Source organism: Aulonocara stuartgranti, assembly GCF_965226115.1.
Source record: "Aulonocara stuartgranti genome assembly, chromosome: 18".
Classification (NCBI taxonomy): domain Eukaryota; kingdom Metazoa; phylum Chordata; class Actinopteri; order Cichliformes; family Cichlidae; genus Aulonocara; species Aulonocara stuartgranti.
Window position 1 is genome coordinate 15,396,094 of NC_138954.1, and position 19,008 is coordinate 15,415,101.

The 19,008-nt window shown below is 39.7% G+C and overlaps 1 protein-coding gene across 1 annotated transcript; it reads left to right on the forward strand.

Annotated features, from left to right (window-relative positions):
* Positions 1-839: 839 nt before the first annotated feature.
* npc1 (Niemann-Pick disease, type C1) lies at positions 840-17,566 on the forward strand. Its single transcript, XM_082513712.1, has 25 exons — positions 840-1,015; positions 3,515-3,646; positions 3,797-3,903; positions 4,243-4,388; positions 4,585-4,752; positions 4,873-5,122; positions 5,993-6,075; positions 6,180-6,547; positions 7,149-7,375; positions 7,704-7,804; positions 9,081-9,183; positions 9,269-9,458; positions 9,696-9,878; positions 10,370-10,484; positions 10,956-11,083; positions 11,381-11,515; positions 11,638-11,727; positions 11,989-12,179; positions 12,330-12,445; positions 12,865-12,994; positions 13,097-13,282; positions 13,988-14,219; positions 15,237-15,350; positions 15,525-15,687; positions 15,772-17,566. Exons 1-25 carry the CDS (start codon positions 938-940, stop codon positions 15,852-15,854), a joined length of 3,819 nt encoding a protein of 1,272 aa, XP_082369838.1. The 5' UTR covers positions 840-937; the 3' UTR covers positions 15,855-17,566.
* The last annotated feature ends 1,442 nt before the right edge of the window (positions 17,567-19,008 follow it).

The window sequence follows — 19,008 nt, forward strand, 5'->3', positions numbered from 1 at the left end:
TAGATTTGCGACTGCAGAGAGCCACTAACATCGCAGCAGGATCAAAGGTAAATTAAATCGTTTGGCTTCAGGGGAAATGTGGAAATATCCTCTGCTTTCTTGAAGTTTCTGTCCTGTCTTTGGACATTTCCAGAATACATAATTATAACAGTAATATAAAGCTGTTCAGGTGACACATGAGCCAGAACTCTACCCTGTTTTGGTAAAATATTCAAACTTGTGTGTTTCAAAGGAATGCTGAAAACACATGTGGTTTGTGGTATCAGAATAAAATAGAAATGCTCACTTCCTGGTTGGCAGTGTTTAAAAATAGTTGGGAAAAGGAAGGCCAAGGAATGCCACATCAACCCCGGGACAAATCTTGAAACAAACAAACTCTTGGCACACATATTTACATAAAGTACAGTCACTTTTTTAATGATTGTATTTATGACATAGGTCAGGGTAGGGCTGTGAGTGGTAAACTGATACGGATGATTGACTACTGTATGATATGTTCCATAGATGTTAAAAAATGTTAGATTTTATTATAAGATATATATGGTTTCCCCTTATAAGCTAAGGTTAAATAATTTTTCTATTGTCTTAAAATAAGGTAAATCATTTATTATGTAAGCAAGGAGATGTCTATCACTACAACCCAAATGTATCTGACTCAAGAACACTCTAATCCCTAGTTTAATCATGTGAATTCACGTGAAGACAATAAAAAAAAAGGTAACGGGGATTATTAAATTAAATGGGGGAGTTCCTTTCGTGGCCTTCGTGGTGCAGTGGGTCATCTTAGTCGCTAGGGGGCAGCGCTGGGATAAATATTTATCTCCGCCCCAAATAAATGTTGGGAGGAAGAAGAAGAAGAAGAAGAAGAAAACAGTTGTGAGGAAATGTAAAGTTTACCTGAGCAAGTCAGTTGAATTTGATCGTTTCAGGCACCGAGATGGGGCTCATGGCAGGGAGAAGCTTCTTAAGTCTGCTCTTCCTCGTTATATTCCTGGCCGAGGGTTATTTTAGATCGGTAAGTTTGATTTAACGTCACCGCTCTCGTGACTGTTTAATGACTCAGCTCAGGCGTAGCTAGTGTTTGTTTATCAGTTGTCGAGGGAAACTCGGATTTAGGCTGAGTTGAGCTATTAAAAGTATTCACCCTATTTTGCATATATTGAAGACAATATTAGACGATAATTGGCTTAATGTCGGTTTGAACATATAGCTGGGGTTAGTACTGCTGCTTTGTTGCGGACTAACATGAGACCGGCGGTGCGTGTACAGGTTCTAGGTTCAGCGATTGTCGAAACCAGATTTGTGTGCTGACTAATGGCTCCCGAAATGTCATCACAGCTATGATAAATGTCGCTAAAATCTCAAGCCTGTCAAAGGGTGAACAAAACCTGCGAGTTAAAAGCTAGCTAGTTAGAAGGAATAGCTGTGGTGAAAAATTCGCTTTTTATTTGGATGTATCAAGTATTTGAACTACACGTCATGTAGCTGATGTAGTAACCGCGGAGCTGCTGGAAAAAAATGGTGCAATGAGAGAATACAGACGCTCATGAGACTTGAAACTACTGGGGTTTATTTTGAGATTAACATCAATTCACATAAAAAAAAAAAAGCACAGTTTTGTGTGCCAGCTTCAACTTCTGCATGTATTGATAAACGTTTAAATTACTGCATCTCCTTAAGAAATACCCATAAAATAATTTAAGATCAGTTTAAAGGATTTTTGATCAAAGCAGACAAAAAAAAGAATTTGTCTGTGATTTAATCAGATGTAGATAATGCTAAGCCTCCCAGCTCCTGACTGTCACTGCATTGTTTGCTCTCCTCATGATGTAATTAGGTCAGTCCACTGACTGCACTTTTTTGAAATCCTGCTAAAACACCAGAATCTGATTAATCATTACCTCTTTAGGATAAGATATCCTGACAGAAGCAGCAGGAATGTCAAAATCAGTGAAAGAGTATTGATTTGTGGCTGCTGTGGATGAAGCTGAAAGTATTTTAGCAAAGGCTCTGAGTATGCATGGCTCCTGAGTTGAGGTGAATTTCTCTGAATATTCCCAGGCGGAGTTTTGCTTTTTACCCTGAATTAACAAGACTTAATTTTGATAGATGCAGAGTTTGGTCACTAGCTCTGGCTGCACTTTCAATTTTTAGTGATATTCTAATGTCAAGTGTCATCTTCGCACCACAAGACACGAGTAGGACAAAGTGTGACAGGCTTTCCCATAAAAGTTTGTGGAGTAAGTGAATCAACTTCCTTAAGTTACTCATCGGAAAGCAAAAAGCATGTGAGAGCGCACTGATGCTGAATAAACAGAAAAAAAAAAGTTTAGTTTTAAATCTTTATGTAAGAGTATCTCTCCATGGTTGACTGATTGGAAAACAAAAACTGAGAAATGTGTCTGTCTGCTTTTCAAAGGGTATTCTTAAAAATACCAGATGAAAAGAAAACATGTTTGCAGAAGTGAAGTGACTATTTTCAGACATACAAAGCACAAGATACTAGAAACACAGGAAATGAGACCCGGTCTGATATTTAACTCTGTTAAATGTCGTCTGCATCCAAATTTGTTAAATCCCCTTAAGCAGTTTCAATGAAAGTCACACAGTCTGCTGGAGGAAAAGCTGGCGGAGAGGAGTGAAAGCAAGGAAACCTCCCTCTATTCACTTCAGCTCTTCACCCTCTTGGAGGGATGACAGGAGAGGAATGGAGAGAGACAAATGTGGCCACTCTTTGCGTTTGTGTAAGGGAAGTGAGAATCTGCAGTCATGTACCGATGAACTCTCATTACTCTCAAACACAAATGCAAGAATGCATAAATGTGGCTCTGTTAAGGGGTGGTCTCTTTTCACACATATTTGAACGCTCGTAAGGGCCACCCACTTCTGCTGTGGCTCAGGAGGTAGGTTGGTGGATCGATTCCCCAGTTAGCCCCAGCCTGGGCACAATGCTGAACCCCAGTTTAAGTTGGTGTGTGTGAATATTAGACCTTATAGAAAAAAGTGATTGAGAGTGAGTGAGACGAATTAAAAAAAAAAAAATCACTGTGTAAGTGCTAGCATTTCTAACTGCTGCCACTGTTTCAAGTCTCATTCCAACATCCTGAGTTGATATTTAATCTTGTAAACTTTTATCAATTACATTTAATCACAGTTTTAGTTTTTTGGTGTTGTTTTTTTTTTTTCTTTTTCATAAATCTCTGCAGCCCTCAAAGCACACTCACTCTGAAAGTCTTTGAGGCGGAAATGTATCTAAAGGAAGTCAGGTCATTGGTCTACAAAGTCATATGGTCTGCTGTAGCCTTTAGAGAAACTAAATGCGTCTGGGCTTTCTCTTTGCCCTCTTGGTTTTGACCATATCCTCACTTGGTGAAAATTGAAGTTGAGTCACATGAGTTAAAAAAAACAAAAAACATGTTGTACTGGACTGTGCAGCTGAAACGAGCATAAACTTGCACTGCAGTTGTCGCTGCGATCACTAAATAAATGACTTCTGATTTTCTTGTTTTACAAGTATCATGTTGCGGCCCATCACTGCGTGTGGTACGGTGAGTGCGGTAACTCGCCTGTGCCTGGAAAAAAGTACAACTGCAACTACACTGGTCCACCTAAGCCACTACCACCTGATGGTTATCTGCTTCTCACTGTACGTACAGCCCTTTGATGTTTTTTTTTTTGGGGGGGGGTTTCTTCTCTTATTGCTCACATTTTTTGACACCTAAAGCATCCCACAGGTTTCCTCTTACAGAAATCTTCTTATAAAGTGTTGTCATTCTCTTTGTGTTTGAATATGAAGGAGCTCTGTCCTGGGTACGACTATGGAAACAAAAGTCTCTGCTGCAACGTTGACCAGTTGCGAACCCTCAAAGGCAGTCTCCAGCTGCCACTTCAGTTCCTGTCTCGGTACGCAAAGATGTTATATAATAAACTGCCAGAACACATGACCTGCTTGACTTGGCATCATTGTTCCCTTTTTTAAAAATTTCTGATGATAAACTCTGCAGTGGCACACAGCATACTGACAGTCTTCCATGTTTCAAGTGTCAACGTTGCATTTTCCAGTTAATTGATTTAGACATGGACTCGCTCAAAGGCCAAAGGAATTTCATTTTATGTCAGCACACTTTTGTTTTCTCCAAGAAACCTTTACAGACTTTTACACTTTAACTTGTTTTATTATTTTGTGAGTTATAGCAGCAAATCTGTTTCCCTGTTTCTGTCTGACTGTGCGGCTGCCTGCAGGTGCCCGGCGTGTTTCTACAATCTCATGAACCTCTTCTGTGAGCTGACTTGCAGTCCACACCAGAGTCAGTTTATGAATGTCACCAATATTACTGGCGAAGACGTAATGGCAGTGCAATACTATATTGGACAAACATTTTCTAACGGTGAGGTTTTTAGCCAGAATTCCCAGTATTGTAACAGTAGGGAGCTTGATCAGTTCTATACAAATTCTTGTGTAATTGTTTCATTTTTGGTGACTGATAATTATAACATTTAAATTTGGAGTTGACTTAATTATTTATATGCCACCTTTTTGTTTTTTGCCTTGTTTTTAAAATTATGTCATTTGACTTCTGCCAGCCATGTACAATGCATGCAAGGATGTCCAGGCACCATCTAGCAATGTGAAGGCCTTATCTCTTCTGTGTGGCAAGACTGCAGAAGCATGCAATGCTACCAACTGGATCCAGTTCATGTTCAATACCGAGAATAAACAGACCCCTTTTCCCATCGATCCAAAATTCACAGGTCCGTATTTTTCAAGTACTTTTTTTTTTTTTCCCCCAAAAGCAGTAGTTTTCTGAGCTTGAGTATTTTTAAGTGTCTGATCCCTCTGTTGTCCTGTGATGTGCAATGTCTTTACTCTAGATGTCCCGTTGGCTGGTTACACTCCCATGAACAACAATACGTACGCCTGTAACGAAAGCCTGGAGGATGGTTCAGGTCCGTGCTCCTGTCAGGACTGCGCCAAGTCCTGCGGCCCGAAACCCGTACCTCCACTGCTCCCGCCTCCATGGACCATCCTTGGTATCGATGCCATGGCTGTCATCATGTGGATCTCCTACATGGCTTTCCTGCTCATCTTTTTTGGAGTTCTTCTGGGAGTGTGGTGTTACAGGTAATGGAATTTTTTAGCTTTGAACACACACTGTATAGTTGGATGTGGAGAGATTTGTATGATGACACACTTCAAGGTTAAGCAGGGTTTTTCTGGTACGAGATAAGCCTTGAGGGTTGACTGCACGCGCATGATGGGTAAAGGCGATGACTGTGTGAAGAGGTTTGATGCTTTGCCAGGCCTTAACTGCAGCTGGTTTCAGTTGTCAGGTTTTTTTGTTTTTGTTTTTTGTTTTTCTGCTTATGGTTTGGTTTTCATCTGGGGAAATACATCGTCACTCATGCTGATTTTGCGTTTGTCTGTCTAAAGAGTTGATGTGATTCTTTTAAATTATCACTACTGTTCAAAGGATCCTGCAAGCATCCACCACTTTTGCCTTGAGTTGGAACTCGAGCCTTTTCAAGTTGCCACGTTTTGTGATTCATTTTATTTTTCCCATAAGTTTACCAGACTGTTTATCCCACTCCTGATATTCTCTCTCTCATTCATTCACTCAAACATTCATATGAAAAGAGCAGGAACCGGTGTTGTTTTTATAGCATAGGAATTGTCTGATTTACTTGCCCTGAGAATTCATTTAGTCGCAACTTCCAAATGCAAATGCCACTCTCTGAAGTTAAGCAGGCAAAAGGTCATAAACTAATTGATCAGGCAAATTTAAAAAGAAAAAGGGCGGGGGGCGGAGTGCCTTGCACCTTGCTTTACATTGAAATTGTAACTGCATCTTATAATTCGTTGAATAATTAAAATAACAAATCTTTCTGATTGTATACTGTTGGGTCCTGTGTCAAGCAGTACATAATGTAGCTGAATATATTTCATAGTGGAAAACAGATTTGGATGATATCGTATGTTTGTCCTTCTTTGCAGGAAAAGAGCTATCACATCTGAGTATGGCCCCATTTTGGACAGTAATAACCCACTGTCACTTAACAGTGATGATCCTGATCAAGGTACAGCTATGAAATGTCATTGAGACTGCATAATTTCTCCAAATGTGTCTTGATGTAATTACCACACAGCCCAAACTAAGTTCTAGGTATTTCCTACCTTTCAGTAAATGCATCATGCTGTGAAACGCTGGGTGAGCGTTTTGAGAATGGCCTGCGGATGCTCTTCAGCTCCTGGGGTTCCTTCTGCGTGAGGCATCCATTTCTCATCCTCTTCTGTTGCCTGGTACTGGTGGGAGCCTCAGCTGGGGGCCTGGCCTACATGCGCATCACCACCGACCCCGTTGAGCTCTGGTCATCTCCCAAGAGCCAAGCTCGTCAAGAGAAGGATTACTTCGACAAACACTTTGGACCTTTCTTTAGAACTGTGCAGCTCATCATAACTACTCCACTCGAGCTCAATGAGACCTACAATCCGTATTTTGGAGGATCTTTCCCATTCGGTTCGGTTCTGAACAAAGAGCTCCTGCATCAGGTGAGTTGAAGTCAGACTGGTTTGAAAAAAAAAAACAAAAAACAATTGGCCTGTATTTGTATAGCGCTTTACTTAGTCCCTAAGGACCCCAAAGCGCTTTACGCTACATTCAGTCATTCACCCATTCACACACTGGTTTATTTTGGAAGCCTGTTCAGTCTACTTTGACAATTTTTGACACATATAAACTATATAGAAGTTTAAACAAAAGGTATTAATGAACCATCCAAATATTTCAATGAGGTTAGATATGATTTAATGCTCTCCCAATGTACACAAGCGACTTTCTTATCTTCAATAAATAAATAAATACAGCACCATGGTGTCTCTGTTTTGAGCGTATCCTTGGCTAATATATTCCACATTAATGGCATTGGCTGAACATGCAGACTCACGCAGGTTTTCAACCAGAGACCGTTCTGCTATGAAGCAACATTGCTAACCACCGAGCCACAATGCTGTCAGTGTGTAAATTCTGTAACAACGTCATTGTTTCCTTTGTTAGATAAAATAGAAGCTTTGCACGTGAAAAGCAAGCAAATTTTTCATACGGTGGTTAAAAGGTTCTCCTTTCTTTTTCCATTTTCTTTCAACTTACCAGGTCCTGGATCTGCAGCTTGAAATTGAAGGCCTCGTAGCCTCATATAATCAAGAATCCGTTACCCTGAAGGACATCTGCTTGGCTCCTCTGGCTCCGTACAATGACAACTGTACAATTCTTAGTGTCCTAAACTACTTCCAGAACAGCCACGCTACACTGGATCACTTAATGGGAGATGAATTTTATATCTGGGCTGACTATCATGACCACTTCCTCTACTGTGTCAGGTAAAAGTATTTGTATCTGTTTTATTGATAGATTTAGCCTTTACTTTTCTTATCAGCTTGTTTTAATTGCTGTCACATTTGTGTTAAATGTCTAAGAAATATTTTTAAAAGTTAAAAAAAGCAAACCAACAGTTGAAAAATGGCACCTGCAGTTAACAAGAATCTCCTTTGTGCAGTTGAGGTCACTGAAAAAAGTGTCTTCTTAAAATAGTGCACTCAAACTTCCTCATTCGCTGTCATGTGCAATAAATGTTTATGTGACGCAGATTTCTGCAAACCCTTACTGACGGTTGTCTTTAACATAATTGTTTTCTCTTTGCTTGTGCAGTGCACCGGCTTCCCTCAATGACACCACTATGCTACATGACCCTTGTTTAGGCACCTTTGGTGGCCCTGTCTTCCCTTGGCTTGCACTGGGAGGATACGATGGTGAGTTGTGAAGTATATTCACATGACTTCGGTTTGACACAACTTCAATCAGAGCATGGGGGTTATACTGGCACAGCTTTGTATGTTAAAAGTTGTTTGGACGCCACCCTGGTAGTTAAACTGTTGCATTGGGGGGGAAACTTGCGTATTCACCAATTCCGAATTTTGTTTTAATGAAATTGTACTTTTAAGTTGCATGCAACACGTTTCATAGAAAAGCAATTCTAAGTGCAAATCATTACTGCTGTTTGTCCCAGAACTGTGGGAATAGTTTTTTGTTTTTTTTTCTCCCCTACAGTAGTTACATAATTGGTTTACAGCTTCTCGTATTATTCCTTTATTGAGTTTTACTGCGCTGAAAGAAACACTTTGGTCTTTGATCACTCGCTGTACTCTGCGTATAAACTTTCCATTTGTAGCAGTGTATGGAGGGCCTAAAGTGCCAAAAATTTGATTAGAAATTATAATAAAATAATGGAATAGATTTTAAAAAAAAAAGTGCCATGAAATGCATACAAAACAAACAATGAAAAAAAAAAAAAAGAGAGAGATAATTCTGTGCAAGTTAAAAGCAGGAAAAATCCAACGGGGGAAATAACATGTCTAAATTTCAGTGGTGTTAAGTTATAAAATATATAAATAGGTAAATTAAAAAATAATAATAATAGTACTACAGTGCATGATTGTTGTAGAAGAAAATGTCTGGCCTTCCAAATGACTGATTATATAATTCATTTATACCTACATTAATTTAATTTTATTCATTTTATGTTGTAATATTTTGTTGGAGTTACCATGGAAGGATGGGTTTTGTAATAACTTTAGAGGGGACAGCTCAGGTTGGAGACAAGTATCGGGGCGAGGTTTAGATGGTGTTGGGCTATGTTGCAGTTGTAGTAGTGTTGATTCAGAATAAACTGTGGCATTGCATTTATTATAGTGTAGTGCAACATCATTAGAACTGATCTTGTACTACAATTAGAAAATGAAAAACAAATGACTCAAGTACTAATAGCAAGAATATGGAGCATTACTAGATCTGAAATGTTGCATCCAAATAAAGCCTAAATCAAAAGTAAGAACAACTTCCCATTTTTGTCTTCAGCCAAGTGTGACGATGTAATTTAGAAGCCATTTTAATCTGTACACTTTTTCAAAAGGAACATTAAGCAATAACTGTCAGTTCAGTAATCCTAATTATTATGATTGATAAATGAGAAGCATTTTAAGTGGTTCATGCATCTTGTTTTTTGTATTCCTTCTTTTCCCACTACAGACACAAACTACAACAATGCCACTGCGCTCGTGATCACTTTTCCCATCAACAACTATTTGAATGATACCGTCAGACTGGAGAAAGCTCGGGCATGGGAAAACGAGTGAGACAACAAACGATCAATAAGCTCACGGTAGCTCAAGATGCTGCTCCTACGTTAACATCTGGGTTTTTTGCTTCCATTTCAGGTTCATCAAATTTATGAAGAACTTCAGCAACCCCAACCTGACCATCGCTTTCAGTGCAGAGAGGAGCATTGAAGATGAGATCAACAGAGAGAGCAACAGCGACATCAGCACTGTGGTCCTCAGCTATGGCATTATGTTCATCTACATCTCCTTGGCCCTGGGTCACATCCACAGCTTTAGAAGAGTGCTGGTAAAAATTAAATTCTTTCTCTTCACTGTGCATGTGCTTTTAATGATCAGTGAACATAATCCATGCCTGAAATAGTTTGACACATTATGCTTTGTAACTCCTCCTTCCTGTTTGTGACCATAGAATTTAACACATGACTTTAATTTAGCTAAACTGGATCAACATGATTGGCAGCTTTTTTTCTAGTCGTGCATAAAGTGTGCACATAATGGGCTTTTTATACTTTTGCCCCTACAGGTGGACTCTAAGATTTCCCTGGGTATAGCAGGTATCCTGATTGTGCTGAGCTCTGTGGCCTGCTCACTGGGGATCTTCAGCTACTGTGGTGTCCCACTAACGCTCATTGTGATTGAGGTCATTCCCTTCCTTGTGCTGGCTGTTGGAGTGGACAACATCTTTATCATAGTACAGACATACCAGGTAAGCTCTTTCAATCCAGTCCATTAAACTGACACATAATTAACAAGTGGTTTGCCATATAATGTGGTGCTACTCTAGACCTTTATTAATATTAAATATAAATTATTGTCCAGTTTTCTGTCTCTCTATTATGTTTTGTTTTGTTTTGGTTTTTTTCTTATAAGCATAACTAAACGTTCAGATAATGAGGTCAGCTTATCTGCAAGTGATCCATGTTTGCCAAAAGGTCAGTCAGGCTGACAACCAATCAGAGTAAAGAGGGGGTGGTCTAAATAGAAGGGGAGATAAGATGGCATGTTTCAGATGGATGATGAACTGAGGGGCTGCGCTCAAGCCCAGTGTAAGATTAATAAGGATTATTTCGGACGGTGAATCATGTTAAGCTACTCTGGTGAGTCCAAGAATAGAAAAATGGAGCTGTAAATAAAAATGGGTCCCTTTTGTACCAGCTACGTGTACTAAATTGGTTCTTCATTTGTATTTTCGAACAGAGGGATGAGCGGATGCCACAGGAAGAACTCCACCAGCAGATCGGTCGTATTCTTGGAGACATCGCCCCAAGCTTGTTTCTGTCCTCCTTCTCTGAGACTGTCGCCTTCTTCCTGGGTAAAATAGATCGGTTATTACATTTTCCTTTATTACTACATCAAGTACACAGAGAGCTCTCAGATCAAACTGCTCTTTTTATCATCAATACCTACCCTGACATAGTGTTCATACAACAGTGATTGTATAATAAATGCTCTGTAACACTGTTTGTACTGATGGGACTATTTCAAATCTCTAACAACTGAGTCACTTGGCAGTGACGGTGCTATTTATTTCACTCTTCTGACTGTATGCCAAGGCTGTGTAACGCTGATTGTCTGAATCTTGATTCTAATAGTGTTTGTTTCCATTACACTTATCAAAGGCATTAAAAGCTGGAACAAATTTTTTTTTTTTTTTTTTTTTGCTTTTTTTTTTTTGCTTTTTTTTTTTTTTTGGGTCCGAATTGTTGCCATGGCCACAAAATGTGTCAAAATGCCCTGGTGAGTCACATACTGATAAAATAATTCTTTTCTTTTTCTTTTCCAGGAGCGCTGACCAGCATGCCAGCAGTCAGGACGTTCTCCATGTTTGCTGGCTTGGCTGTTTTTATTGATTTCCTTTTGCAGATCAGTTGCTTTGTCAGCTTGCTCGGTCTGGACGCTAAAAGGCAAGAGGTGAGACGATCATATGAACAGAGTTAGAGATTTACAGACTGAGGGTTTATGGAGATGTTTTGCCAAATATTTAAGCTGAAAGTTTCAGTCCCAGCAAACTCTTAATCTAATTTTGAGGAGATTTAAAATGAAATTGGTGCAGTGATGTTTCTTCTTATTGTTCAAATTTCCTAGTGGAGTTTGGAGTGTATTTGAATCTCAATAACAAATGTTTGAGTGCATATTCTTGATAGTTTCAGACTAGGTCAGTAGTGGTAACGTACACTTATCAAATGCTTTGTTGTTTGTGTCTAATAGAGGAATCGACTTGATATCTGCTGCTGCGTGACGCTGCCAGAAGGACAGGAAATCAAAACAGATGGCTTCCTGTTCCAGTTTTTCAAGAAAGTCTTCGCCCCATTCATCCTCACAGAGTGGGTGCGACCGGTCATAGTGAGTACCTCAGTGCAGTCATGCACGCCTGCCTTTTAATAATTAGCTAAAAACAGGTTTTTGGGTTTGATTTGAAGAATTGTTTATCATGAGCATGCATTCATGATCATTGTTATTTATAGGTGGCAGTGTTTGTGGGAATGCTCTCCTTCAGTATTGCTGTGGTGAATAAAGTTGAGATCGGACTGGACCAGAAATTATCCATGCCGGATGTAAGTTTTATGTACACCATTTCAACCATTTTGATACTTTTGGAAAAGTTTGTCTACAGGTTGATTGTAGCAACATTCAGCAGTGACATTGAAATTTGTAGTCTGGTTAGTTTGCTGCTTAGTCATTCAGGAAGCTAAATCATGTATGTAATGTGCCATAATTTCTCACAGCTGTGTGTGTGGGGGGGCATGGAACAAGCACGATATCTTGTCTCACATCCTTTTTCCTGCGGGCAGCTCTGACAGTTTCTTTCTCTCTAGGACTCGTATGTATTGCAGTACTTCAAGAACATGAGCGAGTATCTCCACACTGGAGCACCTGTTTACTTTGTGGTAGAGGAAGGTCTCAACTACAGTAGCCCAGAGGGTCAGAATGCTGTGTGTGGAGGGGTGGGGTGTAACAACAACTCCCTGGTGCAGCAGGTCTACACAGCCTCACTTATAAGCAACTAGTAAGTCTGAGCTCCTGATCCAACTGTTTAAGTGTTTGTGTAAATTAATATATCAATTGCTAAACTTTAGATCCTGCAAAGGTTTTGAAACCTGTCTGCTTTGATGTTGTGATGCCAGAGCTATTTATTTATTTGTTCTTCTGCTTATAGCACAAGCATTGCCAGCACACCATCCTCCTGGCTGGATGACTACTTTGACTGGGTGAAGCCTCAGTCCACCTGCTGTCGGTACTACAACACCACCGGGGCCTTCTGCAATGCCTCCGGTAAAGTTTTATTCAGTGCTTTGAACGCTTGTTTCATAACCCCATAACTCTGCCGTTACAATGGGCCAGTCTGGCCAAAGGTTTTTATTTCTAGTTCTTCATATGAAACAATGGCTGTAAAACGTATAATCCATGCCAAAACAACAAGGCAATATAAGAACTTAAACAGTTAAAGTAAGGTGCATTACATTTTTCAGAACAAAAAACAGGTGCAGGAATCTGTATCCATGGTGATGATAATGGTAATCTTAGTAATAATGTTGACAGTGTGATCTGTATATATTGTATGTTAATCACCTCTATGTTGTATATCAGACTTTCCAAAACATTCACTTGTTACTTTATTAGTTTTCTGTTCTTGTGTTTTTTGTCACAATAAATGTGCAGAATTATATGTACTGATTGATGTATTTTTCCAGTGGTGAACTCGTCCTGTGTATCCTGTCGGCCGATGACTCCCAGTGGAAAAAAGAGGCCTGAAGGAGAAGACTTCATGCACTTTTTACCCATGTTCCTGTCTGACAACCCCAACCTGAAATGCGGAAAAGGGTAATTTTAAAGCTCTGTCGACATCTCCTCCTTCTATTGAAAGCACGGTGTACCAGCTTTGTTGTGGATTATGATGTTTCACTTCTTCCCATATTCCTCTAGTGGCCATGCAGCCTATGCTGCCGCAGTTGACCTGTATCCCAACAACACAGGGGTAGGAGCCACGTACTTCATGACTTACCACACCATCCTAAAGGAGTCCCCAGACTATGTAGAGGCTCTGAAAATGGCTCGAATCCTGGCCAAAAATATCAGTGAGTCCATGGACCACAAAGTTTTCGCCTACAGGTAAGACCTATCGTATCAACCTGCCGCGCATATATATAAATCATTTTATAGTTCTTTATTAAAGTTTGTTCCAAATGAAAAGTTTTCAGTTTCAGCCGCTGTTTTATGGTTTATGGTGGTGTATGCTGAATTTTTTGAACTGAAACTTTAGGGTTATCAGAGGTGGGGAAGTAGGTTGTAGATAAACACACAGCAAAGAAAACAACATTGCAATACAATACAGTACAATTTTATTTATATAGCAGATTTAAAACCAAAGGTAGACCAAAGTGCTTCACAATAATGCAATAAGTTATTGATATAAAACATTAACGAAGTACAAAAACAGGTGGGAAGCACCAGGAGTGGGGGCTAAATAAAATGGGTACGGCACCTCAGGGTCAATTCAAAATATAAAAATATTACCTAGGAGAATCAGGAATAATGCAGTGAAAGGTTAACATTTATGGAAATGCAGATGTTTGACATTAAAGCGTTTTCTGTTCTCTACAAATTTCACTTTATTTTTTTATGAAATTACATTTGCTGTTTGTCAGAACAGGATGATTGGTAACTAGTTTAAAAATGCAATGTAATAAAGCGACAGTTCCTTGTTGTTTTTTAAACATATAGACCAATATTTCAATACAAGTATTAAACACATACTCTTTTATCTATTGAGATAACAGTTTATTGCTAACTAATGTGTCTTCTCCTCCTTTGCAGCGTCTTCTACGTGTTTTACGAGCAGTACCTCACCATCATGAATGACACGATCCTGAACCTGTGCGTCTCGCTGGCAGCCATATTTGTGGTGACGACGGTGCTGCTGGGCTTCGAGCTGTGGGCAGGCGTGCTGGTCAGCATTACCATCGCGATGATTCTGGTCAACATGTTCGGTGTCATGTGGCTGTGGGACATCAGTCTCAATGCAGTATCACTTGTGAACCTGGTTATGGTAAGAGCACCTTGAATTCACTGGACTCGGAGTTTAGGTTTGATAGAGTGAGCCTGTTTTACACTGTAATCATGTGAAAGTCTATCATTTAACCAAAATATCCACTTTAATACAGTGGAAAACCAAAAAGCTTTGTATTTTAAACCCAGATTTTGTTGATTTTGTTTTCTATTGCATGCTTTTCACAATACAGTAACAACTAATCCTAATATACTGGTTCATTGAGCGTTAAGTGTTTTATATAGGTGTTGTTTTTTGTGATATTATTAAAGATATAACCTTTAATAGCTCAGTCACAGTAGGAGAAAAATGCCTTTTTTTCTTTTTTTTTGCAAATAGGAGTAGAATCTGTGGTTGCCCAGTGATTGCACTGAATTCTTTATTTATTTTTTTTAAACTTTAACATCCAGCAACTCATTGTAAGCAGTTCCAGCAGCTACTTGAGTCAATTGCACAGATTGCCTTGTGGGAGGCAACCTGTCTTCAAACAATCACAGTCTGACTGCAATCAGTGAGACAAATTTCCAAAGAATTCTCTCACTGTTAAACGCCTATAGATTGCAAACACATCTTTGCAATCAGTGATTCCGGTGGCTGCCAGCTTGACTGTGTTCTCGGTATATTTGTATATAAAAGCAAGGTTGCCATGGCCGATGTCATTTTGTGCTGCTGCCTCCAGCCACTGTTTCCCCAATTGTTACTGTAGAATAGGTGAAACAGAACACAATGTAGGTGTAGTCAAGTTTTGTTCCTGTTTGCATCTGGTTCACACGCTGTACCCTTTAAACTGGGACTGTTTACATTTTCAGTCCTCCAATCAGGGATTTTGTCTTTGCAATGTAACAGTGTCCCTAAAGGTTTGCAGATGTGTTGGCAAAGTAATATGTTGTATTAATTTAAAAAAAAAAAACACACACAAAAAAACCACAAAAAAAAAGATTAGAAAACCTCACACAGAATAGAACTCCTGAATGTTCATGTTGGTGGTGCTGAGGTGTTTCCTGTCCTCTGTTGCAGAGCTGTGGGATCTCGGTGGAGTTCTGCAGTCACATCGTGCGAGCCTTCACCGTCAGTGTGAAGAACAACAGAGTGGAGCGTGCTGAGGAGGCCCTAGCTCACATGGGCAGCTCAGTAAGTTTTTCACCTCTCATTAAATCCACAAGAGGGCGTTGTATTATGATCTCTTTTGGCTTAAAGAATAATTTTGGCACTTTGGTAATGCAGCGCATAAAAAACTGCTAGATGAAAGGGTCACGTTTACTTTTAATTATCACTGCCTCATGTAACTTTTTCCTCTTTCTGCAGGTTTTCAGTGGGATCACATTAACAAAGTTTGGAGGCATCTTAATCCTGGCACTTTCCAAGTCGCAGATCTTCCAGGTCTTTTATTTTAGGATGTACTTGGCCATAGTGCTGCTGGGGGCGGCGCACGGCCTCATCTTCCTCCCTGTACTGCTCAGCTATATAGGTCAGTAATGCGGTAAATAGAAGAAACAAGTGCACCAATATAGAGGCTGTTTATACTGACTTTAACGTGTTTGACTCTTCACAGGTCCGTCAGTGAACAAAGCAAAGGTGTTTGCTGCTAAGAAGAGCTGGTCTGGCACAGAAAGGGAGCGCCTACTCAACTACTAGCAGCTTGCTTGAGCCAGTGAACAATGAACTAACTATTTGTCTGTGAGCGACATGCGTGGGTGTGAGCGCGAGCAATTTCTGTGACCACTGACGCACTCGTCGTCATTGCCACTACTATGCATGGAGTTCACTCAGGAATATACTTTGGGAATGGGAGCGCCAGAGGCCTTGCCCGAATACATACTTACCGAACTTCCTCCGAAGACTTTGGATCCCACCAATCCTCCTCCTTCCTCTTCCGCCTACTCACACTACAGGATAAGTATGACTTCAGAGTTTGAAGCTTGAGCAACATACCACAGAACAGACACTTTGCCAGTCTGAATGTGGGAGATTCACCACCCCCGGCATCATTTTACAGACAAACCCTCAGTCAGTTCCAAATGGTGCGTGTGGTTCTGATTCGAGAAAACTAAAAAGGGTGATATTGGTTACTTTTATTATAAATGTATATAACCACAAAAACATGTAAATGGATTTTGTCAAAGCAGGACTTTTATATAGCTATTTGATATTATACAACATTAGAGCTAATGATGATAATGGTATCACAGGCTCTTATGATATCTGGCATTAGCATGAATCATAACTTCAGCTTCACATCACACAAAACGACACATCAAGCAAATAATGATCCACCACATTTTCCAATTCCAGCGATTTGACCCCAGTGGGCTGCGTGTAAACATTTTCTAAGGTTAATCAGGTTTAACAAAGCAATACAGAAACTATGCTTAGCAGCAGCGTTAAAGAAAGAGGACTTTTTCTGCATCTGGTGGATATAAACGCCATCAGTGTTGAAACACTGTGACACAGAGCCCAACCAAAACATTCCATATATGTGCATTCCGCATTGTTTGCTTCCACATTGGTAGTTGTCGCTTTTTACTTTCAAACCTGCTTATTTATCTTTAGTGCCTCAAGCGACTGCAGATGTGGATTGTTGGACTTAAATGCAGCCAGAATGCATGTTGATGCCAGGTGCAAAGGGAGCCATGGTGCTTAGAACGGTTTTATATTGAAGTGTTTAGATACAGTTACAGTGTTGCACCAAGAAGGTGGAGAGATGCGGCTTCACATTCAGCCATGAAAAAGCTTTCACAGGACTGAATTAAAATACACTTATTGTGCTGTGCTCATCTAGAGTCATCCCTTCACCTTTTTAATTTATTATGTAGTTGATTTTTAACTATTAAAGTTTTGTTACCATGCATTACTGTCTTAGAATTCCTTCTGGTGTCCTTTTAAAAACAAAAACAACTAATTTGTGGGCACTCTGAAATTGTAACTACATTCCAGGACCTTGTTCACTTGCTTCACCCAGGTCACAGCACGTCTGATACGGGTGACGGCGTCTCTCCACTAAAGGAGGTGAACTTTTTTTTTTTCTTTTTTTTCACACCCACGGTATACTCTGCTGACACCATTAATACCTCCCATTGCTTCCCATTTATGGTTCCATGTTTGTTTTTTAGTGATGCAGTGATATTGTTTGGAATTTGAACTGGATATGAAGAATGCTTTTGCACAGCTGATGTAATCATTAATAATGAATTGTGGTGTTTTTGTTTTCTTTTAATAGAGCTGTGCTTTAACACAGTTAATCGCGTCTAAAATGATGAATTTTGTTGTCAAAACTGAATTTAACAAACCTTTGGGATTCTTAAGTTTCTAAATATTTTAAAATAAAATAAATGGTACTTTTAAAAATACTGCAGAGCCTACTTCATGTTGTTTTCAGAGTATATGCTATAAATCTTGCTGATGTAGCTTTTTGTTGTTGTTTTTCTTCATTATTTTCAGTGCTGTGAACTGTAGCAGACGTTAATGTAGCATAACCCACTCAGTAAATGTAGCTGAGGCTGCTCAGACTGGCCACTGTGTGGCGCCTGAATCCACGCTCTCAGTTATGTAGTGGAAGTGACCTAATTTTTATGGTTTGCAGAGAAGCGGTCCTGCAGTGCTTTTAATTAGTCAGTGAATCAGTTTTCTGCAGCATGTCACCATTTCACAGCTACACAGACGTCTTAATGGAGCTGATTGTTTAGCATCTAAGTTTTGCAGCTTTTTGGAAATCAACACCAACACTTTGGGGGCCATCAGTCACAGTCGCATCCCATTTGAAAGCAGTTGCCAAACCTAGAGCTGTCTTCTTCCTGCCAGCATGTGTTGTTGTGACTGTCTGTCGAGCACTGTTGTCACACAATCCTCCAGCTCATGACTTATTTATCCACTGCCCCGTGAGAGCAGGGAGTGTTCTTTGAATCAGGCAGACAGGTTGTCGGAGTACTATTATGTAAGATGTGCGAGGCTTGCCTCTCACTGGACTCTGACCTGTCCTCATCTTTCATTATGACAGAGACAGATGTGCACAGTAAGGTTATTTTAGAAAAACAGGAAGCATGGCAAACATTTCACTGCAACCCTGTGTGTGTGTGTGTGTGTGTGTGTGTGTGTGTGTGTGTGTGTGTGTGTCTAAAATCAGCTGGTGTGAAATTATTTCCTCTGCACTACTGTACAAGAATCTCTTAAATACGAGACAAATTTTGCTTGGTAGTAACGCCCAGAATAGATGACTCATGATTATTCCTGAAACCCAAAACCTGAAACTAAAGTGAAAATCGAAAATTGTGGTCTGGAATTGAAACTAAAGATTAGTTGATTTACTAGTGTGATTGTAATCTATAATTTACCGGCAGCCCAATAAAATTCTAGTTATTATTACAGCTGCTGAAAAGTTTGGGTTACCCATGTTTTGTTTTTTCAAAAAAGAGAAGCACATTTGTTTTTATCTAGCTACATTAAATTGATCAAAAATGTACATGACCATGATTAACAGCGTCATTCATGACACATTGTTTATAACTTGTAATGTAAGCTTGTGTTGGCACAACTAAAGCTGTTTTACTGATTAAAGAAGCAATAAAAAAGGGTGGTGTTTTTCTGCAACTCATCAGCATTTTTAAGCTTCTAACAGATGAAGGTTGCAAGCAGGGAACTCAAAGCCGAAGCTTCCATATTTACTTCTCCCTGCACAAACCAGCACAGCTTGGCTCTGATAACTTTTCATTAAGTTAACCCTTGAGGTGTCCGTTTGTCAGACTAGAGAGTCGGGGATCCTGATAAACCTCTGGGGGGAAAAAAAAAAGAACCA